Source organism: Alligator mississippiensis, chromosome 4 (assembly GCF_030867095.1).
Source record: "Alligator mississippiensis isolate rAllMis1 chromosome 4, rAllMis1, whole genome shotgun sequence".
NCBI lineage: Eukaryota > Metazoa > Chordata > Crocodylia > Alligatoridae > Alligator > Alligator mississippiensis.
Window position 1 is genome coordinate 252,211,120 of NC_081827.1, and position 24,846 is coordinate 252,235,965.

At 47.5% G+C, this 24,846-nt stretch overlaps 1 protein-coding gene across 1 annotated transcript in view; it reads left to right on the forward strand.

Moving 5' to 3' along the window:
- Positions 1-8,390: 8,390 nt before the first annotated feature.
- XRCC5 (X-ray repair cross complementing 5) overlaps positions 8,391-24,846 on the forward strand; it is a 71,553-nt gene continuing 55,097 nt past the window's right edge. Inside the window, exons 1-7 of the mRNA XM_014602456.3 lie at positions 8,391-8,445; positions 13,018-13,131; positions 13,777-13,960; positions 15,176-15,224; positions 18,119-18,241; positions 19,138-19,329; positions 24,323-24,437. Coding sequence (XP_014457942.1) covers positions 8,425-8,445; positions 13,018-13,131; positions 13,777-13,960; positions 15,176-15,224; positions 18,119-18,241; positions 19,138-19,329; positions 24,323-24,437 — 798 coding nt within the window. The 5' untranslated portion in view covers positions 8,391-8,424. The remainder of the gene's footprint in view (positions 8,446-13,017; positions 13,132-13,776; positions 13,961-15,175; positions 15,225-18,118; positions 18,242-19,137; positions 19,330-24,322; positions 24,438-24,846) is intronic.

Genomic DNA, 24,846 nt, shown 5'->3' on the forward strand with positions numbered 1-24,846 from the left:
AGACCTCATCAATTCTGCATTATGGGAGTTAGCCTCTCCTGACCAAGAGCAAACTGCAGTAATTACATCTTTAAAACAGAAAGAATTACACAGCAGTCTGCAAAAGCTATACACCTGGATTGGGGCTGCCTGAAAAAAAAACACACCAAAATTTGACATGTACAGGCCTGTTACTCTGGTGTGCACGCCTGAAAGATTGCAGGTATGGCAGCAAGAGAACGGGGCTCGTTCCTAGAGGCAAAGAGGGGGCCCAGGGCAGCCCTGCGCCCTGATGAGGTTGTGTGTCTTCCATCATCTCTTTGCTGCGCCTGCTGCTTCCTCTATTCCACTCTCTTCTAGCTCCCTTCAATATGACTGCACGATCGAGAGAGATGTCACGGGTCCAATAAAAGCTACCACGAAAAAACAAAACAATCCCAGTCTGGTTCTTAAAAGTTACCCTGATTTTGAGCAATGCCTGTGAAATTTTGTTTCAAGGTCATCACTTGAAAAACTATTGATTGAAAGATATGGAAATGTGAACATTTGCTTTTTCTCACAAGAAATACTGGCAAGATGTCACAAAAGATCCAAATTCTTTCAGAAAAGAAATCGCCTGGAATGAAATTAAAAAGTACCTGTTGTCTCCCCGCCTAACAGATGCATGATTTTCCAATTTTGGACTGAATGTGGAACGTGATAATTTTATGGGTTAGTGCCAGGGTGTATACACAAAAAGCAGAAGCAGGGCATGGTCTCTGGTGCTGGCAGTAGCTCAAGTAGCTGCTGCACAAAGATGCCCTCCATCATACTGATGCTCTGCCTCTCAGCTGTGCCTAAGCAGATTCTGGCTCTGCTTATATAAGGCTATTTCCACTTCTAGAGGCAGAGATACGTATTTGAGTTTAGAGGCATAGGAAGTAGAGGCTGAAAATAACCTCCCGTGGCATTTGTGAAAGCTGCTAAGTCACCCCATGGTTTGGGAGGGGGGACACAAAGCAGGCAGATACTGTCTCTTTAACCAGTGCTCCCTCAAGCCTTCCTCATTTCACCCTCGTTCCAGTCAACTTCTAAGTGCAGGTAGACAAATGAGGTTAGCAAGGGAATCATTCTCCATTCAGTTTGGGAAAAGATGGTGAGAGCAGCCTTGGCAGAGTGGAGCTTTGCTCGCCGTCTGCTTCACACACCGATGCAGGATCCCTCTTTCCTCTCCCTCCATCTCTCTCTCTCTCTGATTTGATAGATATAGGACAAATCCCTGTGCCGTGTGGATTAAATAGTGTTGCTAGCCAGAATGTGCATGTGCACGTGTCTGCAAGTGCACATGCAGGAGCGGGGGTGGGAAGGTAGAAGTGAGAGGATGCTAAAGGCTTATGCTGAACCCTCAAAGGAAATGCAGACGCTCCATGAAATGTCTCATCTTAGAAGCACAGCATACAAAAGCGTTCTCTAGGAAACCACCAACGGCAGCTGGATCACTTGAGGCAGCACACAAACGGAAAGCTTGCTGCGCCAACGTGCCCAGTGATGCAAGACAGATAAAGGTGAAACCGAGAGCACGTGGAGGGTGAGACGGTGCCCATGAGATAACCCGGGTCTGGGTAACGTGGGCAATGCAGTTCCACTTAACTCTCTAGTGTGAGCTGCCTGCTTTTCTGCTAGCTTTGGGGCCATTTCATGTGAAATTGTTGGCTCCATATTTATCATCCCTTCCTGATTTACCTTTATCTTTCATTTTCACCAAGATCCACTTAACTCTTTCTATCTGGCATGCTGTAGGCAGGTTTCCACCTCTCCAGCCTCACTGGTTTAGACAGCTCCTTTGACATGTTATTAAAGAACCAGATTCTGTGGGGATATGCCTATTCTGATGAGTCAAATAAGGGCCTCTTAGTCATAGCCACTTAAACCCTCGTAATGAAATATACGTCGCAACAGATTTAACCATCTAACCTAGCGGTTCTTAACCTTTTTAGATGTAAGACCCCCTCAAAAAATGCCAGCTTTTAGTTCTAACCAGTTTTTTTTACTACAGAAAATAGAGTATTTTTTCTGTTGCAAAGAGATCAGAATGTTTTTACCACTATAGATTCCCATTTGAAATCTCTGGGTTTATCTTGCAAATCATGTCTGCCACTGCACCCTAGTTGAGAATCGCTGTCCTGACCCAGCAAAATCTAAATATGTCAGGATTAATTTAATACCAGGAACATCTGTCAGGCTTGCAGTACTGTTACACTGAATAGCATTTTGCCTTTTGCAACACTTGAGTGAAAGGGTCTTTCATTGCTTCCAGTAGAAATCCCTTTGATAATCCAGGGGTTTAGAGCTAAGTCATGAAAAATGTTAGCCTGAGCAGAAACCCAGTGTAATAAATCTTCAATCTGGGAGAATCTTTTAAAACCACATTTCAAAATAAGCACACACAAAAAAAGGTAAAAGATGTTTTGATTTTTTGCATGATGCTAGGCTCAGAAAACCCTGCGTTGAATGTAGGCGTACTTACCAGTAATCAAGGTTACTAATTCCCTCTGCAGGAGAAAATGCTTGAATGTGCTTACGTACTTGTGATCAGGTTGCCCTCCAGTGGTTGGATTGCAAAGTAAAAAAAAATCTAGTGTAAGCAGGAATTGCATCCAAGAACCTGCTAAAATATCATTAAACCGTGGCAAGGTCAAGCATTAAAATATAAGTAATGCCAGATTTAGGGAACCCCATACAACTTTAATTTGGCTCCCTTGTACCTGTGCACTGTGATACAGTTTTTAATGACATGATCGCGCAGTATTGTTTCCATAGGGCCCCTGGTTCATTCAGTGCACAGGATGGACAGGGATCAATTAATGAGCAGGTATTTAATATTTTGTGGTATCCTCGTTGTTCAATTCCTATCCCATGACTACATTTACTTCACACCATCCACACCCAGCTCTAAATATATTATTATTCATTTATGCATGACTTTTCTGTGGCGCTCATCACCATAGCATTTAAATGCTTCATAAATATTAATATATTTATTCTCACAATGCTCTATCATATGAATGGGTGCTAGGAACTCTATTTCACATGGGAACTGAAGCACAGAGAGAATAAAGTCAAAAGTGTCTGCTAATTTGGGATGCTCATTTGGGATTCCAAATGCCAGATTTTTCAGAGTAATTACTCTTATGTAGCACTCTGTATCTTCAAATACAGCATCCAGTCAGCACAGTTGCCTGCGGTATTATCCCTTCTGACCCCAGCATTTCCAGCTGGACACTGGAAAGGCGAAGAGCGCATCATTAGGGACCACCAGAAATGACCACCTGTTAAAAGTTTGATGCGAATGACTTGTCCAGCACCACAAAGAAAGCTGTGGCAGAAGCAGGGACAGAATCCATTTTTTCTAGAATGGTGTTCAAATGCCTCAACCATGGGGCCATCATCTTCCTTCCTACAACCCCTTGCCCTGTTCACTGCCCTCTGTCCAGCTTCTGCAACAAATAAGGCAAGAGTCCTGAGACAATGGACATCTTCAAGATGCAGAGACAACTTAGTTCTGGTTTTTTTCTGACTTTTGAGTGCTCAACTTCGCAAACAATGTTCTTTTAACAGAGTTTTTTAATGGAATTTACTGGCAATCGTGTTGGTCAGGCATGACTTGCCCTTGTTGAATCCATGCTGACTGATCACATTCTCCTCCAAGTGCTTCGAGATAGGTTCCCTGAGGATCTGCTGCACAATTTTTCCAGGGACTGAAGTGAGGCTGACCGGTCTGTACTTCCCTGGATCCTCCTTTTTCCCTTTCTTAAATATGGGCACTATGTAAACTCATGGTGATCAGGAGAGGCACCGGCTGATTGGAAAAGGGCAAACAGAGATGATGGCTAGTGGCTCTGCAATCACATCAACTCCCTCAGCACCCTCAGGTATATCGCATCCAACCCCATGGACTTGTGCACCTCCAGCTTTTCTAAATAGTCCCTAACCTGTGCTTTCACCACTGCTGGCTGCTCATCCCCGCAGACTGTGCTGCCAGGTGCACTAGTCTGGGAGCTGACCTTGCCCACGAAGACCTTTTCTGCGCCCTCTGTCACTAGGCTGCCTCCCCTATTCAGTAAAGGACTCGCACTTTCCATGATCTTCCTCTTGTTGCTGACATAGTTATAGAAAACCTTCATGTCCCCTGCTAGTTGCATCTCCAGTTGCGCTTTGGCCTTCCTGATTTCATCCCTGCATGCCCAAGCAATACTTTTGTATTTCTCCCTAGTCATTTATCCAAGTTTCTACTTCTTGTAAGCTGTCTTTTTGTGTTTTAGCTCACTGAAGAGTCCCCTGCTAAACCAGGCTGGTCTTCTGCCATTACCCCCCCCCTCCTTTCCCAGTGCTCGTGCTCTCAGTTCTTCCTACTCGACCCTATACTGCACTGCAAAGGGCCGCCGGGGGACTAAAGTGCCATCTCGGTAGTGGAACGAAACTTAAATCCTTGGGAAAAGCAAGCCCAGAAGTACAAGTACAGAAAATATTTGACCAACTTCTTTTTAAAATAAGGTTTTTTGCTCTACAGCAGGGAGCTGGATAACCTTCCTGCACTTGCAGAGGCCACATGAAAAACTGGGTGGCTTTGCTGTGTCTGGAAATACCCTTCTCCTAGTGACCCAGCAGACTGGTTCTGCTTACGGAGCTGCAGGCAGGTAGGCCGAGAGCCTGTTGGTTACCTGATCCACAGACTTTGGAAGCGAAAGAGAGGAATAGGTTGCTATTAGCAAGGCATCAAGGAATATCTCCCAAAACCATGGTATAGATCATTTCGAATGATCGTTAATGTGCCTTAAAAAGATACAAAGAAAATAAGTCTGCTAATAAATTATTAAAGAAAAACAAATGCCAATTGCTATTATCCAGTCTTGCTTCCTTTATTTAATGAGGCGACCCTTATTTCTATAGACATTTTTAGTTGAGGTTTGGATTCAGGGAAGCACTTGAGCACATGTTGGGCTCCGTATGATGCTCACATGAGTAGGGACATTTAAAGCATGGGTACGGGTTTGAGGATAGGGATCATCGTAAGGAAATTCAGAGGTGAGACTGAGTCCCAGGCTGGCAGTTTAAGGAGTACCATCTTGTTTAGTTTGGCTGTGCTGATCTGTACGTGTGTTTTCCCTCCATGATAGCAGGAAGACAGAGAGGCTTTGGTAAGGGACCTAGATCGATGGTCTTCAAACTTTTGTGACTGCATACTCCTTTACCCGCAAAATATTACTGCTCATATCCCCCATACCCAACTTCTCGGCATGTTCGTGCCTTTGAAAAAGTGTTGACACTAACGCTCAGCAGCACCATTAGTTACTGGGCACTGACCCAGCCGGAAGCTCCACCACCATCATTAAAATGTAGGCACAGATGTACCCTTTGGCAAAGCACTGTGTACCCGAGGTTGATAACCACTGGTCTAGATGGTGTAACACAGGTGGCATTCAAGCACTCACTTTTCCTGGCAACTTTTCCTGCGGTGTACGTTCAGGTGAGGTTGGAGAAGGTGGTACGGACTCCTCCTAGATTTACACACTCCCGTCATAGCCACTTTCTGGCTGCTAACAGGTTCACCGCCTCCCCTCCCATGTGCTCCTGCAGAATGGATAAGGAATAAACCCTGCGCGCTTCAGAAACAAAGATGGTTAACAACCACAAAGGACTGATTCTGTTACAAGATTTTGAGAAACCATAGTTCGGTGGTGCATCAGACACTAATGAGCCAGGTACAACCGTGGTCCAAGCCCTTTGAAGCCTTAGGGTTGCATCAGAGACAGATCGGTCTTTCGTGTCAAAGCACAGACAGGATCCTCTCATCTTGGATGATAAATCCAGGCTACCGGTGTCCTCCAGGGGCATTCAATAGAAGGCAGCAGACCTCCACAGTCTGTCACACTGACATCTCTGCAGGGGATCATGAAGAACCACTAGGCAGAGGTGACAAATCCAGGTGCTGATCTACAGCACAGCTCTAGCTGCTGCTCGTGGCCAGGTGTTTGGAAAGAAGGGGGAGAAGACAACCCCACGTGCTGCAAATCTTTACCTCTTGCTGGTGTGGGAAGCCCCAAAGCGCAGGGAATTGAGCAGGCGCAGCCCCAAACACTGCCTTGCTTTGGGCACCACTTCTCTGTTCACTGTTGTCACGCTTGTCTCATGTGAGTACAGACTCAAGCTTGTCTCCCCTCCGTGTCGGACTGCCCGTACCCTGCAATTAATACCTTGTTTTACCCTGGGTCCTTGCTTCCAGGCCCTTATAATTAGTGCCTTGTTCTACCTTGCCAGAGAGCCCAGGCAGGTGCTCTCTGATGATCTCCTATTAAAGTCTTCTGCAGAAAGCTTCACCTTGGGTATTTATTTCAATTAAGATAATGGCTTAGCTTCCAACAGGCTTTTCTACTCCCCTCCCCAGCTCCGGGGCTTTCCTTGGCTGAGGCCCTTACCCTGGGTCTGCTCGACATCCAATTGCTCCAGCAGGGAGCAAAGCAAAGGAGATCTCCTTACCCCGAAACCACTCAGGCTTGACAAGAGTCATCAGAACCAGCTGGGTCACAGCTGCAAGGCTTTGAATAATGTCTTCCTTCTCATGGCAGAACAGGAATACTATTCCCTTTGCTTCTTTACACAGGGGCTGGATGAAGTTAAGCAGCGGGCTGACTTCCCATCGCTGCAGCCTGAGGCCCCTGTCAGTCACTCCAGGCCTTCCTTTTCGTGGGGGGAGGTAACAAGAGGAGCAAACAGAGAAGCAAAGGAGGCTGCCTAAGAGATTTGGGTTCCCAGTCACTTTGGTGAAGCCAGGATTATCTGGATTGCCCCAGCTGCCCATTTTGTAAGGATTTCACACATTTATTATTTATAGCCGGAGACCTGCTTTGGGTAAATGGAAATAGCCAATTAATCAAGCGCATCTCTTGGGCAAGCGTTATGAGTGAAGGCCGTCCAGCAGTGTCCTGGTGTCCCCCGACGGAGCCCGCTAATCAGCTCCGATGGCTGTCTAAAAGGAAGCTCGGCAGAGGGGAAAGAGGTGATTAGAGAGGGCTTCTTTAGACGAAGTAAGCAGATCCGACAAGTCTGTTTGTGTTTGTAATTCACGTACCGCATGATGACATGTATCGAGTCGTGTGCTAGGATGTGCTATGTTACAGGTGGGGGGATAGAAATGATGCGGGTCCAGCTTCCGCTCATTTCATTTTGCTTTGGGTTCAATTGCAAATCTACGCTCGGACCAAGTTCATCAGCCTTTCGATAGCGCTGAGCCACTGCCTGAGATCCGGGCTCTGTGCTCTGAGCCGAGAGGTCCAGGTTTCAACCGCGTGATTTTTCACTCGGTCAACCCCAGACATCCCAGCGAACACACCCGGGACCAGGGTGCTCCATCAACACCAGGATACTGATCCCAGCCTGGAGCTTGGGTTTTATTTCTCTGCTCCGGAAAAGATGAAGTGAAAATTAAGGCCTTGTTATAAACTTATTTTTGCTGCGATGCCCAGGCCATTAGTATACCGAGAGCGCTGCACGTCAAGAGGGTCAATACTGCCTCCTCCTACTTCCCCCTGTGTACTCTACTCTACCCGCCCGCACCCATCTCTTCTCGTTCTCGGGTTGTGAGCGTTTTGGGTTAGGGACCATCCCATTGCTGTGCGTTTCCCTGGTGCCGACAACGATCGCTTGCGGGGCCGGGTCTGGGGTTCCTAGGCACCATACCCTCGACACCATCCGACAGGCGTTTGTAGAAAATCAGCCTCGTTAAACTCATTTGGCATGCTTTTATTTTTTAAAACGCCGTTACAAACCGGATGGATAAAGGTCATTCGGCGCGGGTGCGAGCACTGCTAGACTCTCCGTCCGGCTCCCGCGTCCGGTCAGCCCCAAGGGGGTCGAGCCGCTCGGAGAGGGTGCCGAGGGGAGCCGCCAGAGCGAAGACGGGATCAGACAGCGTCGTCCGCCTCCCAGAGCCTGTTGAGCTGGCCGGGGAGGGAAGAGGCAGCTTGAGCATCATCGCCCGCGAGTACTTGGACAACAGAAGGCACCGTACATAGCAAGGGTAAGACGCCATCCCAAACCAGGCAACTTGAGACTCAAAACACAGCGCCCATTAATGGCCGGGGCGATGGAGCATGGAAACCACAGGGATGGAGTGGCGGCGCGTGTCCTTCGTTGGGAAATGCGGATAAGTTTTGCGTGGAGGCCGGGGATTGCTCAAAACGGGGTCGAGGCGCTAGTTTGTATTAAGCCAGCTCTGTTTTGGCAAAAAAAAAAGTTATTTACAAACTTTGTTTGGGTTGCAAACGCGAATCCAGCTCCGCCGCGTGTCCCGCGTGCTGCTGCGCAGCTCCCCGGGCGCGCGGGGGCGGGGCGGGGCGGGGCGAGGGGCGGGGCGAGCGCGGGGGCGGGGGCGGGGCTTGCGCCGGCGGCGGCCGGAAGGAGGCGGCCATGGCGCGCGGCGGCAGCAAGGTACCGGGTCCGCCGCGGTCCCACAACCCCCCGCGCGGGAAGGGGACGGGGGAGTAGGGTCGCCGCTCCGCATTCACCCGGGGGTGGGTGGGTGTGTGTGTCCGTTCATCCGGATTAAGGTCCCCTCGGAGCTCTGTGTGTAAACGGGTCCCGGCCCGGAGTAGCCCACTCTGGATTAACTCCGTGTGTGTATGTTCAGTTGCTGTTTTGGTTAATCTGGATTATAGCCCCCTTGGAGGCCTGTGTGAGAACCAGTCACAGCCTGGACTAGCCCACTCCGGATTAACCCTGTGTGTGTTCAGTTGCTGCTTCGGTTAATCCGGATTAGCGGCCCCTTGGAGCCTCCTGTGTAAACAGTCACGCCCATTCCAGATTAACCCTGTGTGTGTTCAGCAGGTCTCAGCCCCGGGGCAGCCCGCTCCGGATTAACTCCATGTGTGTTCGTTTGCTGCTTTGGTTAATCTGGATTATAGCCCCCTTGGAGGCCTGTGTGAGAACCAGTCACAGCCTGGACTAGCCCACTCCGGGTTAACCCCGTGCACATTCAATTGCTGCTTTGGCTAAATCCGCATCAGTGCCCCCTCAGAGCCTCATATGTAAACGGGTCTCACTCCGGATTAAACGGGGGCGTGCGTTCAGTTGCTGCTTCGGCTCATCTGGATTAACGCCCCTGAGGAGCCTCGCATGTGAACGGGTCTCACCCCGGCCTAGCCCGCTCCGGATTAAACCGGTGCACGTTCAGTCGCTGCTTGTGCTCGTCCGGATTAACACCCCACGGGGACTCGTGTGTGAACAGGTGACGCCCCGGGCTCACCCGCTCCGGATTAACACGGCACGCGTGTCCAGCCGCCGGGACGCGACGAGGACCCGCGCGAAGACTCCTGTCTGCAGCTGTCCGGCCGGTCTCGGGAACGCCGCCGCGGCGCCCCGAGCAAGGCGGCGCGACGTTACCTCGGCGCGTCGACACGAGCAACGCTCGATCGCGCTGCGGACGCGCTCGGAAGAGGCGTTTTATCCGCCGGGATTGGGCCCGTCGTGCTTCGTCCAGCGGCGTCGAAATCGGGGTCGTTTGGTTTCGGCTGCCGGTCTCGTTACTGGCATCTCTATTTCTTTCCGCTGGGCTGTTTTCTTGAACTGAATGATTTGAAAACACCTGTTTTTTAACAGATGGTCCTTGAGCTAGAATAGCTAGACTTTCTGAAGACCTTCCCTTGGAAAAGCGAGACAAAAGAGAAGGGTGGGGGCCTGTGGGCAGCGCTGAGACGGGGATGCGGTGTGCCTTTCTGGCCTGTCCAGAGCAGTTAGGGCCGCGCTTGGTGGCTTTTCTCTGCGGGTACCATTTTAAGTTTGCTTTATTGCTGCTGCTTCTGCTAAGCACTCTCTCCATCACAAGGGCCCAGGAGTGAAACGCGTGGGGGAGGCGGCCCCGCAGAGCGGTGCTTGAGAGTAGTGTCCTCACATGAAACGACGGGCGCTTTCAGACGCACTCAAGACACGAACCAACACACGAATAAGCAGGCCCGGTCCTCTTGACTCCCTCATTTGCAATAGGGGTGTCAGACTCATCCTGCGGGCTCAAGGGGAAGCACGGAGCCGATCCACGGACTGGAGGAGCAGCGCAAGGCCAGTCCACGTGCCAGACCGCACGCAGGGGCACCACACACCGCAAATGCCAAACTGGACCCACGTGCAACACGTGCGAGATCTGGCCCCGCGTGCGTGCAGTGCAGCAGCAGGTCTGTACACCGCATGCAGCGTGCACTGGATCTGGCCCCGTGCACCACATGCAGCACATGCCAGATCTGGCACAGGGTTGTGCAGGGCATATGCCGTATCCAGCCCATGCACTGCATGCGTCGTGCCGTGTGTGGCACGCGGGCCAGACTTGATATTCCTTATTTCCAGTGAATTTAACTGTTACTTGTAGTACTAGCGGGGACGAAATGTTCAGACAGAAGTGTGATTTTTACCTGTGTCCCTTTTCATAAAAAGTAGATAGAAAAAGCCACGTTTTCTCCGTATGCTCCAGCGTCTCGGAAGATGAAGATAAAAAAGTTGAACTTGGTGATCACAAGAGAGTTTGACAGTGTTGGATTTGATGCACCGTCTTTCTGCCTAGAAATGTGGAAAAGGGGGATTGATTTCCATTAGCAGTCGTAATGCCTCAGGAGTTACTTTACCAGGGAAAAATAGATCTAGTTATTGACCAGGAGATTGACAAAGAAACCCAAACAAAATCATTTACCTACATAGTTTGCACTCAACTTATTTTTGCGCCTACTTGGGAGAACAACTGAACGTGCAGTATGTGGCACCGCAGGCGTGTCTGCAGCCCCACGTACCGCACGGCTGTGCTCCTCTGGATGTGGCCTAGAAGGTCAAGTGCAGTACTTTGCCATCGATGCCGTCCCTATAAATTTAATCTTATGCGGCTCTTTAAATTTATAGTCTTTAATTATTTTCTCCGCTCCTGTTGGCTACCACAGTTCAGTGCAACCTAAAATAGTGTTGCAATAGCAAGATCAGTGAAGCAGTTCTTTGTCCTGTGAATCGAGGATCTTTAAAGCAGGGGTATTCAGCTCGGCAAAATCTGCGGGCAAAATCCAGCCTGTGGAGCCATGGCGTCTGGCCTGCAAGGATTCCCACGGGTTGGAAATTTGGTGGCAATTAATACTGCCACCCCTGCTCACTGCCAAATTAGCAAGCCCAATACAGCTGGATCGGGGCCCTTTCCACCCCGCATGGCCAGGCTGAGGCCAAGCCATGCCTCCTTGCCTCCACCTGGCTGGGTTGGGGCCGGGCTGTGCGCCCACCCCTTGCATGGCTGGATCAGGGCCAGGCTTCCCCTGCCCCCTCCATGCTTGTCCAGCCCACGGACGGACTGGGTGCCGTGCGTCCAGCCCACCGTTTCTAAAGCATACGTTAGTTTTGACCACATCCTTAGAAGAGACATGCAAACTGAAGTAGGTAAAGCGACTTTTTCGTTTAACAAGGCAGAGAATACAACCCAAGCCTTGAATCCCTGTCCACTGCTTGCACACCCATGTCGTTCATGCAGCTCCACTGTGTGGTCACTTCGATGCATCTCACATTGTAAAACAGGCTGCCTTATACTAGAAAAAGTTTTCTTGACCGATAGCCCGGCACAGCCAGATTTGTTCCGGCAACGTTAAGGATTTTCTGCCTACCGGATGAGGTGTTGAGTGCTTGAAATCCCGTGCTTCAGCCTGTGGCAGCAAATGAGAAGTGGTCCTCATTTAGTTTCTATCTCGGGGCATAACAAGTGGATGATTTGTCCTTTGCTGAACTCCTCGTCCGACTTCATTCAGGCAGATATTATTTAGGCTCATCAAGGAAAATGGAGGCTACGAGGAACTTAACAAAAGTAGAATGGAGAACACGTCGCACGGTGAAATTCAGCATTAATAGAGCATCATGGTAGAAAACAGAAGAGATCATTTGATCTGTTCTTATGCATTGCTACGGCATAGACTAAATCAGCTGTATCTCCACTTAGGAAAGAGACCTATGCTCTGTCTATACTATGCTGCACCTGAGGCTGGAGCGTCTGGTAGCAGGCCGCACACCCCGGCTCTGCTCCGTGGCCCCCCGGTAGCAGCTGTGCTGGCAGGGGGAAGCTCGAATGGATGTCGGCATTCAGCTGAAGGCACAGCAGTGTCTTCACATGCCTGCAGCTGGCGACGGAGCAGCAGCAGAAACTTGACTTCAGTTGGGAGAGGTGGAGTAACTGCAGGTGCTGCTCTCGCATAGGGCCTTTGAGTGTGCACCCACTCAAACCACTGTAGTGTAGATCAGGCCCCTGGCATTAGGAAGAATATCTTGGTCCAAAGCATTGCTTGTCATGCATTGCTAAGGTCACTGGGATTTGGTCCCTTAAGTGACTCGAGCGCTTTTGAAAATGGGGCTTAGGTCTTCTGAGCTATTTAGGTGCTTTTAACCAGGGTTTTTACAATCAGAAGGGGTGATAGGTTAATGCTTCACTGCAAAAGCCACCTGCTAATGGACAGGGATAGGAAAAAACCTCCCCTGAGAGCAGATTATTCTGTTATTGACTGGTTGCACGTTCCCCTAAACATCTGTACTGGCCAGTCTCTGAGATAGGAGACTGATCTAGATGGAGCACAGTCTCAGCCACTATAGGAAGGCCAGGAGAGACTGTCCTGGATATATTCCTGCTTCCATCCAGGAAGAGCACACACCAGCTGCAGGTGCTTCCTCAGCCTGACAAAGGGTATTTATACCCGAAAGCTGGCAAAGAAGAATTTTTCCAACTATTTGAGTTGGTTTAATAAAAGAGATCAGATTTGCCCAAAGAACCTCATCTGCCTGTGTCCTTGGACCAACACGGCTACAACCTACACCCCTGTCCTGTATATATGCATTTCATATTAGAAGTCAGATTAACGGGTAATACAGGGAATTATGGGGAATAATAACGTGGAGGGTTAAAATGTAAGTTTTAGGTTGCTCAAGGAATGAATACACTTTTTAAATGATTTCGCCTAGATTAGCCCCAATGTATACTAATTCAGCTTGCTGTTTTTCTTCCAGGCAGCCATAGCGCTATGTCTGGACGTAGGCTTTTCAATGAGCAATTCTGCCTCTGGAGAGGAGTCTCCGTTTGAACAAGCCAAGAAGGTTGTGATGAAATTTGTTCAGCGCCAGGTACTTGTGATTTCATTTTATGTGTGGTATGCTTAGACGTGGCACCTGAGTGTGAATCTGTGAAGGGAACAGTGAGGCTGAGGCCTACCAGACACTCTTCTTTATTCCTTGGTTATTAAGTAAACGGAAAATAATTACAAGTATTCTCCTTTACTGTTGCATGTGAGTACTAGCCTTTCCCTTGGCAGCAATTACACAAGAACAAACTCAAAATATGCGAACTAAGACAAGTGAACTTTTTCTGACATGGGACACCCACCCTTGGATGACATGGGACACTTCCTTTTTAGGCTGGAAGGGGTGTTTCTGCAAAGAATTGCTCTCTCAGCTTACAGTACTGAAGTAATGCGAAGATTTAGTATCTTATGGGATCACACTGGGAACTGCAGCATCCCATTTTACTCACTTTACCCCAGATATCAGCTAGTGGTCCCATTGCAGCCTGCTGGCTGATTTTAAATCTAAATTAGAGAGCCACATATGTGATTACAGCTGGAAGAGTTGTATATATGGTATCACTGCAAAATGAGCCTGCTCTAACTGATGCTCAGCTGCAAAATTTGTATAGCTTGCTGTCTATTAACTATATGTATCTACAAAGCTATGTATATTTTTATATCTTTTTTGGACCTCCTCCATCCCCAGGTGTTCGCCGAGAGCAAAGATGAAGTCTCTCTGGTTTTGTTTGGTACAGATGGTACCAAGAATAACCTCGCCAGTGGGGATCAGTATCAGAACATCACTGTGAAAAGACACCTGATGCTCCCGGATTTTGATTTGCTGGAGGACATAGAAAAAGAGATTCAACCGGGCTCTCAACAAGCTGACTGTATCCTTTCTGGCTGCAGACAATTTCTAACCAGATAAAATTGCATGGGGGACTGGGGGCGCATGTTGTGCAACTGGCCTAGCTCTGCTGTTCAAGACATTAAGCTTGTCCAGTTCTCCTGATTTACAAGTTGAAAGTTTGCACAGGGGCCAGATTCCTCCATGAACCACATTTTAGATTACTTTATGGAGCAATGGGTTTTTGTAGCAGCAGTGTGTTGGTCCCAGTGAATTGTTGCTAATAGAAAGTTTAGAGTTAATGAAGTGTTGACCACATTTCTGTATGTTTTCTTTTTCCCTCTTACAGAAGAGAGATACCTTCGGTATCAAATACACTGTCTTTTTAAAGAGATGTTACAAAACCTAATATACAGTTTTTTAATCACGTTAAAACTTTTCAAAAACTTCCCCATGGCCAGAAGAGCTAGAAATCAAACACAGAAGCATCTGTGAGGACGTATCGAATAGACACTTCTTGATTTCTCTGTGAGAGATGCTTCTTTTGTGAAAAGTTCCCGTTCGGTTGAATCAGCAGAGCTGCTGTTGGTGACATAAATGAGGAGTTTTTAAAGCCGGATGCCCACAACTGTTCTTTTAGTGTTTCATTTAAAAGCTCTTTCAGTTTCTCCTCACCCAAAAGAGAGATTTCTTTTTGAACTAAAGTCAGGTTAGCAGAACAGTCAGAGGAGCCTGCAGCCAGTCAGTTGTGTGTTGCCCCAAGTTGGGCATATTCTCTGTTTCTTGGGGTCGTAGGGATCAGAATAAGTCCTCAGCGAAAATTTTTTTGCGAAAGAAATTGTGAAGAGGATGTCAGAGACACATTTTCAGGGGGAAACTGCATGAAGAATGTCATTTGTTGAAGCTACATGCAGTTTCTGTTCCTGGATGTCAAACATAAAGAGGTTACACTAATATGGTATGGGCTATAAATATGCTTTATTGGGCCTGATCCTACCCCTGTTTGAATTTTTTATTGACAATCACATAATTGGGTCCTTGAAACAGTCTTTTCACTTAAGGTGGTAAGGCACATGCTGGTATTAACAGGAGCCTCTCCACGGGGAGGACATTGGAAAATTAAAATATGTGTGGTTAAAAATAACTTGTCAGCATAAACTGTGTTTGAGTTGCTAAAATTAAGAGCTATATCATGGGAAAGACATGAGCATTTATAACAGTCTTATTCTAAGCATGTTTTTTTCTTTAACGCACTTAGTCCTGGATGCGCTTGTGGTGTGCATGGACTTGCTGCAGAAGGAAACAGTGTAAGTACGGTAGCCTAGGATCATTTGTAGAAGAGGTCTGGTGGGATCTTCAAAGCTGACCTGACTTCTCTTTAAAACAGCAACACTCTGTGAATAGAGAAAATGCTGCTTTTTAAAAAAACCATGATAATAAGTTTCCGAAAGAACTTACAGGTGAGTCCCTGCCTCTCAAACAATTAAAGAAAACCCGAGTGTATCAGCTGAGGAATTGTAGTGAACAGAGGGATTGTGCTAGGCACAGATAAAACTTCATCTGGAAAACTGTGTGCAGCGCTGGTCACCAGGGTTCATAATAAATTAATACATATTTGAAGAAGTGGAAAAAAGGTTAGCTAAGATGATGGGGGGGAACCAGAAGAGCTTGCTCTGCGCAGCCTAGCAGAGCAAAGCCTGAGAGAGGGATGTGATTGTGCCTGTGCAAACATAGGAGTAAACACCTTGCAAGGATAAAAACTACTTGAGCTAAAGGGCAATGTTGGCACTAAACCAAATGGGTATATATTGGTCATGAATGGATTTAAGCTGGAAAGTGAAAGACGATTTCTGCGCAGCAGAGCACTGAGGTTACAGGCAGAGAAGCGGAGGCAAAAAAACAAAGAAAGCCCTAGTTGGTTTTCAGATGAAGTTTGAGCTGTTTATGGGGGTGTCAGTAGCAGAAAAGGCCTGGACTTAATGACCGAAGAGATCCTTTCTAGGTCTGTGTTCCTATGAACAGAAGAGCCTGTCTGCATGGAAAATCGTATCAGTATAAACTAGGAAGGGCCTGGGCAAACAGACAAGTTACCCTGAGGTAAAGGGCTTTCCAGCACGTCAGCTGCTCTAAGTTAATTGCCCATGTGCGTGCTAGTACCCTGTGGTAAGTGAAAGCTATCACACGCGGTTTAGCCCTCAGTAAGAGGGGTAAGCCACTGCAGGTCTGCTTTCACATCCTGTGGGATAAGAGCATACGCGTGAGTGGTTTCTGCAAAACGTGCGACACTCGGTAAAGCCCCACCACCCGTACTTCTTGGCAACCCAAGTTTGTTTGAACCAGGGGTGGGCGATTATTTGGGCCCGTGGGCCACATTGGGAATTTTGGGGTCCCAGGAGAGTGGCCGGATGCTGCGTGGGCCGGGTACTCTGATCAAGTCCGCCTGGCAGAGCCTCAGTTCTGGGGGCAAGGACGTGTGCTGGCTCTGCCCCAGACCTTCCCAAGATCCTTGGGTCTCCCCAGCCCCAGCCGCCTGTCCTGCCCTCGAGCACCACTTCCAGCCAGCCTGCAGCCCCATCCTAGCTGCCCAGCCAGGTGTCCTGCCTGCGTGGGTCTCACCCCCGGCTGTGGGTGCAGGGCAGACAGGCCAGGGTGCCTGGGCAGCAGGGCTGGGTTTGGCGGCAGCCAGAAGGAGCCACTGCCAGGAAGGTGAGTCCGGCAGCTGCGCCGCTCCAGCGCCATTGCACACCTGAGCACACACCATGGCCTGGATTGCTCCGTGCCTGGGCCAGGCAGGGCTAAGGGACCCACCGCGGGCTGGGTAAAATGTCTCCATTGGCCAGATCTGGCCCATGGGCCTTATTTTACTCACCCCTGCATTAAACCTATAGAGTTATGCCAGTATAAGTCTGCGCGCAAGTGCTCTAGTACAGTGATTCTCAGCCGGGTGCCGGTACATCCTGGGGTGCCTTAACACTTTTCCAAGGGGGCCATGGGTTTCCACACCATATTAGAGCTCTTAGATGTGTAAACGTGATTCACAAGGTAAACCCAGAGCATATCAAGAAAGCAATCCAGTGGTAAAAACAGTCTGACCTGTTGTGGCCTTTCTGAGATCTTTGCAGCTGAAAAAAATGCTGATTTATTTTACTATAGTGAAAAAAGGAGTGAAAGCTGAGTGCTGGCATATTTGTAGGGGTGCCTTAAATCTAACGAGGGGTGCCTTGAGTCTAAAAAGGCTGAGAACCACTCCTGTAGTATGAGGGGGGATCTACACTTTAGTGTTTGTTGTTTTGGAAAGGGTTTAAATAAATAAATAAAAAAAGGTAATTTGTCTTAGTTTGCATATTTTGGGTTTGTTCTTGTGTAATTGCTGTTCTTACAGTTTGGGTGGAAATGGTAATGTTTTCAGGGGCTGACTTTATAGAGCGCCCTTCTGGGCTGTATGCTGGGGCTTGATTGCAGCACGTTCCTGGGAGAGCAACTTGCAGCCAGCCCCCAGGGATGAAATTTGTGCATTTAATTGGAGCATCCTAGCTAATCTTTGCTTTCAGGAACAATAGAAAAGTCAGGCTGAAAGGGACCTCAGGAGCTCACATGTAGTCCACCTCCCTTCACCTAAGGCAGGATCATCCTTATCTAAACCATCCCATACAAGAGCTTGTCTACCTTATTCCTAAAACTGCATAAGAAATCCTGAGCCTTACTATGAAAGCAGCATGTGTAGCCCTGCTTACACAATGAAAAGGCTACCTTATTCAGCCAGATTATTTTAACAGGAATGGAAAGTCCCCCCAATACCTGCCTAGATACAGTCCAACATCAGTTTGTTCCTGAAGTGGAAGCAGCCAGGACCTTTCCTAAACGCTAAGTACCAGATCTTCGCTGGTGTGAACTGACATCTGTGCATTTACTCCAATATAGCTAAGTCAGCTCAGGATCAGCACCTCAGTTCATTTGGGGGAAAATGTCAGGAAAAGGGCACAGCAACAAAAACAATAGTAAAGAGGAAGCCGTATTGATTGGATATATTCTTATACTTAAGGGCAGCAAATCTTGTTTGCGATGGGGATTTTGGTTACCAAGCATTGGCTCCGCTCTAAAGTTTATTAGGGATACCTTTTACAGCTTTGCAAATAAGGGCTCAGAAGATGATCCAACAGGATATTTTATCTGTGGAAATCTTTTGTTTGTGTTTTCTCAGAGGAAAGAAATACGACAGACAGCACATTGAGGTGTTTACAGACCTCAGCAGTCCCTTCAGCGAGGATCTTCTTGAGATTATCATTGCCAACTTGAAGAAAACAGGAATCTCGCTACAGTTCTTGTGAGTATGGAAGTCACCCTGCATTGTCTTTGCATTACTGCCATCTTACATGACATGCTCCTTTGGCACGTGCTGCTGTTTGCTACTCACAGCTCCCGCAAGCCTGGCGCGTATGTACCTAACAAAAGGCAACCGCTGGGTACAGCCACGGAGCACAAGGGAACGACAAGATCATATTGGCTAGCATGACGAGCAGCAGTCTCTACACACCAGCGGCCTAATCCTTGGTGTGGGTTTTTGATATGCTTTGTGGAAAGGGAGGATTTGGAGGAGGACAAGGAGGTAGCTTTGCACATGTGAATTTTCACAAGGAGTACCGAGGTGAAAATAAGCCATGAAAAATTTAGCTGGAATACCCAGAAGCATTCGAGAAGGCTGTGATCTTTTCAGGTGTGGAGCAGTGTTGAAAAGTCATTGCTCGAGTCATTTGTAACTGGGCTAGACAAAACAGCAGAGCATATACAGGGAGATGACCTAACAGGCCTTTTTCTTCTATGGCCATTTAATACTTAATTAACCTAACGGCACAGTTTGAGGTAGAGCAAAACTCATTTTGTCTGGAGGCCCTCGTTAAACTCTAACGCAGACTCATACCACGCAAGAGAAATGTTAACTTTATTCATAAATTCACCAGATATTGCAGGCGATTAAAATCCTACTCAGAACAACAGTTACTGCAGGAATGAGTAATAGCAGCATCGTGAGCAGGAGTCTGGGAGGGTCGCTTTTGTTGGGGCTTCAAAGTGACATTTGAAATAGCATTAGACAGAAGCTAGACGGCAGGAATCATTCCAGATGCAATTTCCATCTTTTTTTTTTTTTTAATCATGCAGCTGGTTGGGTTTTTTTTGAGTTAATGAGCAAAACAAATTTACAGCTTCTAATTGTATTCATAGCTTGCCATTTCCAGTGGTGACGGATGAGGATGAAAGTGGGGCTATGGGTGACAGCCCATGTTCTGATATGCGCAGAAGCTCTTTTCCAAGGAAAGGATTAACTGAGCAGCAGAAAGCAGGTATCCGTGTGGTGCGGACATTGATGTTTGCTTTGGAGGAAGAAGGAGGCCTGGAGGAAATTTACACTTTCAGGTAATCTGGAATAGTCCCTTTGCAGGGCCTGGGAGGTACATTTCTAATTGCATCCTAAAGCTGGTTTAAATGGATGCAGCAGTATTTTCCAGTTTGCAACCCCCCCCCAACATTTGTGTAACTTGTTGCACATTCAGCCCTGTTCAAGCAGCTTTTTCAGCCAGCTCTCCAGCGGCTTTAGTGCAAAGAACAAGCAACAGAATTATAAGCTTCAATAGGAAATGAATTTTCCTTTATAAATATCACCATTTTCCCGTCACCTTTTGTTCTGCACCATGTTTTAGAGAGGCATTTCTGTAAATGAGACTTCAAAATCATAGTGGATATGGGATATTTAAAAGACTGAGGATATATGTGCAGTGCATACAAAACATTTGCAGGTAATGGTAGTCCTGGCGCTCTGTTCTCACATTGGTTGCAGATCAGCTAGCGATCAAGCTCCCACAGACAGATTGTGACTGATTTTGCTTCTTGAAGCCCATGTTTTAATAGCGAACTACTGTGCCATTGTTTTTAACAATAGCCCGTCTTAGTAGTATTCCTAATGCAAGGATTGAAAGATTGCTCTGCATTTGGTGTCTCCACAGTGAAGCAATAAAAATGTATGCATGTCTTTGAAACGTTACTGCTAATGATATATCTGAGGCGCTTTTCCCACAGGTGCTTTAAACCTGGAGCAAAGTGCCTGTAGTATTCACTCCCAAGGAAACTGTACCTTATAAAAAGTCCTAATCTTAATAACATATGGATCACTCTCTCATGCAGCCTGTAGTTTCATTACTGTAATTATGGAGTGTAAAATCTTAAGAAAGACATTTTCAATGAGCTTAGTGTATCAGAACTGGAATGCCAAATGTCCCGTTTTAGTTACAGTGTGCGTGGTAGGAGTGATGGAGTTGGTAGCTTGAGCTTTATATGCTATTATTCATCTCTTTCTTTGGTGGGGCAGTTTTCCTCTCACCCTGCTCAACCCATCGTTTGATAGTATTTGTCTGCGGTGGTGGGCTAGAGGCTCGGTCACTGCTCCACAAGGCCAAATGGAAAACAAGATCTTTCTGAGCATGGCTTTCTTTTAACACAGGGGTGTCCAGCTCTGCAGGCCAGACCAGATCTGTCCCTACTGTGTAGTGCCTGCAGCCCTGGGTCCAGCCCACGCACCGCATGCAGCATAGGTCAGCCCCCGGGTCAACATGGCGTACACTGCCCGCAGCACACGGGCTGGACCTCGTACTGCAGGCGGCACAGGGAGCTGGTTCAGAATAGGTGCGAGCTCCATGCAGTGTCCTGCTGGACTGGTCCTGTGCACTGGCTCTGGCATGTCCCAGTCGACCGCCCCCAGAGCCAGCATCTAGAGCAGGTCTGGTGGGCTGCCACATGCAGCACGTGCCATGGACTGCCCCCAGTGCTGCCTGCAGTCCAGCCCTGCACGCCAAGGGCAGCATGCACTGGCTCCTGGGCTCACTGTGCATGCGGACCCTGAGGTCATCATGGGGTGCATGCTTCCTAGGGCACGTGGACTGGATCCGGCGCTGCATGTGGCACCGGCTATCTGGGACGCGGGTGGCATGCTGTCCCCCGGAGCGACCCCTGTGCTGCTTGCAGTACATGGGGCCAGTCCGGTGACCCACGGGCCAGACCCCACGGCTCTATGGACCTGGTCCGGCCCGTGGGCCGTATGTTTGACATCCTGCTTTAAGACTGTTCAAATGCATGAAGCTGCCTGCATGTATTGAACCTTTCTTTATATATTCTCTCCCTATCGTTGGCTGTAAATACATAGTTTCATAGTTTCACAGTTGTAGGGTCGGAAGGGACCTGAGCAGATCATCAAGTCCGACCCCCTGCCATGGCAAGAAAAAGTACTGGGGTCAAATAACCCCAGCAAGGTGTTCATCTAACCTCCTCTTATAGACCCCAGGGTAGGAGCCAGCACCACTTCTCTTGGAAGTTGGTTCCAGGTCCTAGCTGCCCTGACAGTGAAGTAGCGCCTCCTGACGTCTAGTCTGAATCTAGCCTCTGCCAGCTTGTGACTGGTATTTCTAGTCACTCCTGGTAGTGCTCGGGGGGACAGGGACTCCCCCAATGCCTGCTGGTCCCGCCTGACTAGTTTGTAACAGGCCACTAGATCCTCCCCAGCCTTCTCTTGTGGAGGCTGAACAGGTTCAGGTCCCTCAGCCTTTCCTCGTAGGGCCTGCCGTGCTGCCCCCTGATCATGCGGGTGGCCTCCTCTGAACCCTTTCCATGCTGGCCACATCCCTCCTGAAGTGCGGCGCCCAGAACTGGACGCAGTACTCCACCTGTGGCCTGACCAGTGCTGCATGGAGGGGGAGGGTCATCTCCTTGGACCTGCTCAAGATGCATCTGTGGATGCACGACAAGGTGCGGTTGGCCTTCCTGACTGCGTCCCCACACTGTCGGCCCGTGTTCATTTTGGCATCAATAATGACTCCAAGATCCTTTTCTGCCTCTGCACTGACGAGAAGGGAGTTCCCCAGCCTGTAGGTCTGCTGCTGGTTCTTCCTCCCCAGGTGCAGCACCTTGCACTTGTCAGTGTTGAAACCCATCCTGTTCTCATTCGCCCACCCCTGGAACCTGCCTAGGTCCAATTGCAGCCTGTCCCTCCCTTCTAGCGTGCCCACTTCTCCCCACATCTTAGTGTCATCTGTGAATTTGAACAGGGTGCTTTTCACCCCCTCATCCAAGTTTCTGATGAAGATGTTGAACAGCGCGGGCCTGAGGACTGAGCCCTGGGGGACCCCACGGCCCACATCCCTCCAGGTCGACTAAGACCCGTCCAGCACCACTCTCTGGGTGCGGCCCTCCAGCCAGTTAGCGACCCATCTGACTGTGTAGGTGTTGACGCCACGGTCCCCTAATTTTTTAATGAGGATGGGGTGAGAGACAGTGTCGAAGGCCCTCAAGTCCAGAAAGACTACGTCCACTGCTACACCTGCGTCCAAGGATTTTGTGACCTGGTCGTAGAAGGCCACCAGGTTGGTTTGACAGGACCTGCCTCTGATGAACCCGTGTTGGTTGCCCCTGAACATAACCTCCCCTGCTGCCCCTCATGGACATGCGCCAGGATAACTCTCTCAAAAAGCTTCCCCAGGTCCGAGGTAAGGCTGACTGGCCTGTGGTTCCAGTACAGTGTATAGTTCCAATACAGTGCAGCCCTGTTTGCTGTAGTCAGAGGGTAGATCTGAAATCTTTGGTTCAATGCAGATTTGGCTAACAAATTAAAGCTGTAATGCAGTGTAAGATGTTTAAGAGCCACACATGAGGCTTTAGATTGGTTTAAATTATTTTCCAGCTTTAAGAAGTCAGGCTTGCAAATCTGTCGTGAAAATGTGCCAACCCAGATACAAAGCATACTTTCCTCCTTTTACTGTGCTGCTGATAAAAACATTCTAATTCTCCATGAAACTCAATTAGTCACCCCAGCTAGTGAGCAAATAACATTTTATAATTTTGTTTTAGGGATCAATATTAAATTAAATGGGGAAAAAAGCCAAATAGACGCAGTGAGGAGGTTGAAAATCTGGCTTTAGGATAAGAGGCACTTAAGCTTGCATATAAATAAAGCAGTATATTTTAGTATACACATGTACAGTTATGGGCATATGCATATTATAGCATTCAGATAATTATTAGCTTACCAGTGTTGCTAAATTTATAAGCACAAGGTATGCTAATGAACTTGGCCTTCATTGACAGGGTCCTGTTGGGCAGGTAGGTTATTTTTCTTCAAAAAGATGTAGGAAATTAAAGCTAAAGAACTCCAGTAATGCAAAATGAAGGTAGAATGAATTCCATCTTAAGCACTGAGAAGTCAAGAAATAGGAAAGCCGACATTAGATGCAGAACTTTAACTCTGCCCCTTGAGGGTTTACGGTGAAATAATTATATAGTCAGGTTCTTAAAGACACCTGCAACTTTGCATTAAATGCTATTTCTGTCTCTCCTTTTCTTGTGCAATAACGTGTCTGTGTCTTCGCAGCCAGAAAGTTTATGGAGTTCCCCCCCTCCAAAGAGAGAAATGGTGTTTGTTATTTATCCGCTGCAGCATCCCGGTGGAGACAAGGTCTAGATCGTTTTTCCCGTGGTATAGCTGCGTGAGGTAGACACCATAACCTTCATCCCTATTTGACTCTGCCTCATTACACTGCTAGCATTTAATCTCTACCAGGATTTTACAGCAAGAAAGCTAATGCACATGAGAGACCCGGCTGTACAAACATCCTTTCTGATCGCATACAGGCTAGATGATCATAAACATTCCCTCAGTTGAGTGTTTTCAACCTTACATTTCTAAGGGTTTTTAAAAAATGTTGGGTACTTGTTTATATATATTCTGCGAGAGATTCATAGTTTTTTTTCATTTTAATATATATTCTTTTCAAGTTATCTTTTGCTTTATGAAAAAATCGGATGTGCTGTTTGCGTTGGATGTATTCAGAGTAGCTGCTTTTATCCTAACTGCTTTACGAAAATAATGGGTGTTCATTAGTACCTAATTAAAAATGTGAAGAGTGTTAATTACCAAACAAACAAAATAATGCTAATTGAAGCAGGAATCTATTTTTCCACCTCCAGTCCAGAAAAGCCTCTCACCGCCGAGAGGTGCCTTTTCGCATTCGGGCTGTTCAGCTAGCTAAGTGACTTAATTGGATAAATGTAGCTCATTGCAAAATGCTTCATAAGTGGCCATGTAATTTCTCGCTCCCCACAAGCTCCATCTTTAAGCCTAATGTCCTAGGATCATAGAAATTTGAAATGGAAAAGACCTATTAGGTCACATCTCCTCCATTTTCTGCACCTTTTCTATTGAGGTTAGTAGCTGGATTATTGTATATCATTTTTTTTCTAGCGCGCTGAGAAACTGAGACCAAAACAGTTGGGCTTCATCACCTCCCTGGAGAGACTCCATCTTCAGCAATGTTTTACTGCAGTTCATCAAAGAGTTCATCTCTGTTTTCTTGATTCTTTAATTTAGAGACAGCCTGGAGCGTCTTTCAATGTTTAAGAAAATTGAAAGAAGACCTATGGCTTGGCCCTGCCAGCTCACTATAGGTTCTAATCTGTCCATAAGGATTGTGGCCTACAAATCAGTAAGTTACTCAAATCACATATTTAAGCGTACCTTGGCAGTAATACAGTCAGATGCACTTACATTTTTTAATGCAAGCTGAGGAAATTCAATAGATAAAGCTACATTAAGAAAACACTATGGGGCATATTTTGCATGTGGAAAAGTCAGTAAATGTAAAGTTACGGTTCCCACAGCAACTATAACTTCACCATATTATACACATATGTTAAAGTGCTAAAGTTAACGATGTACAAAAAAAAGAAAGTAATTCCTACCCACAATATGACGCTTAATTGTATTAAAGTTTATGAGCCCGATTTAGCACGCCGTGCTCACATGGACCTTTCCAGTTTGCTGTCAGCAAAATGCTCAGAAATTAATGAAGCTGAATGTTTTCCTAAATCCTTGGTATTGTGGGGGAGGAAGTA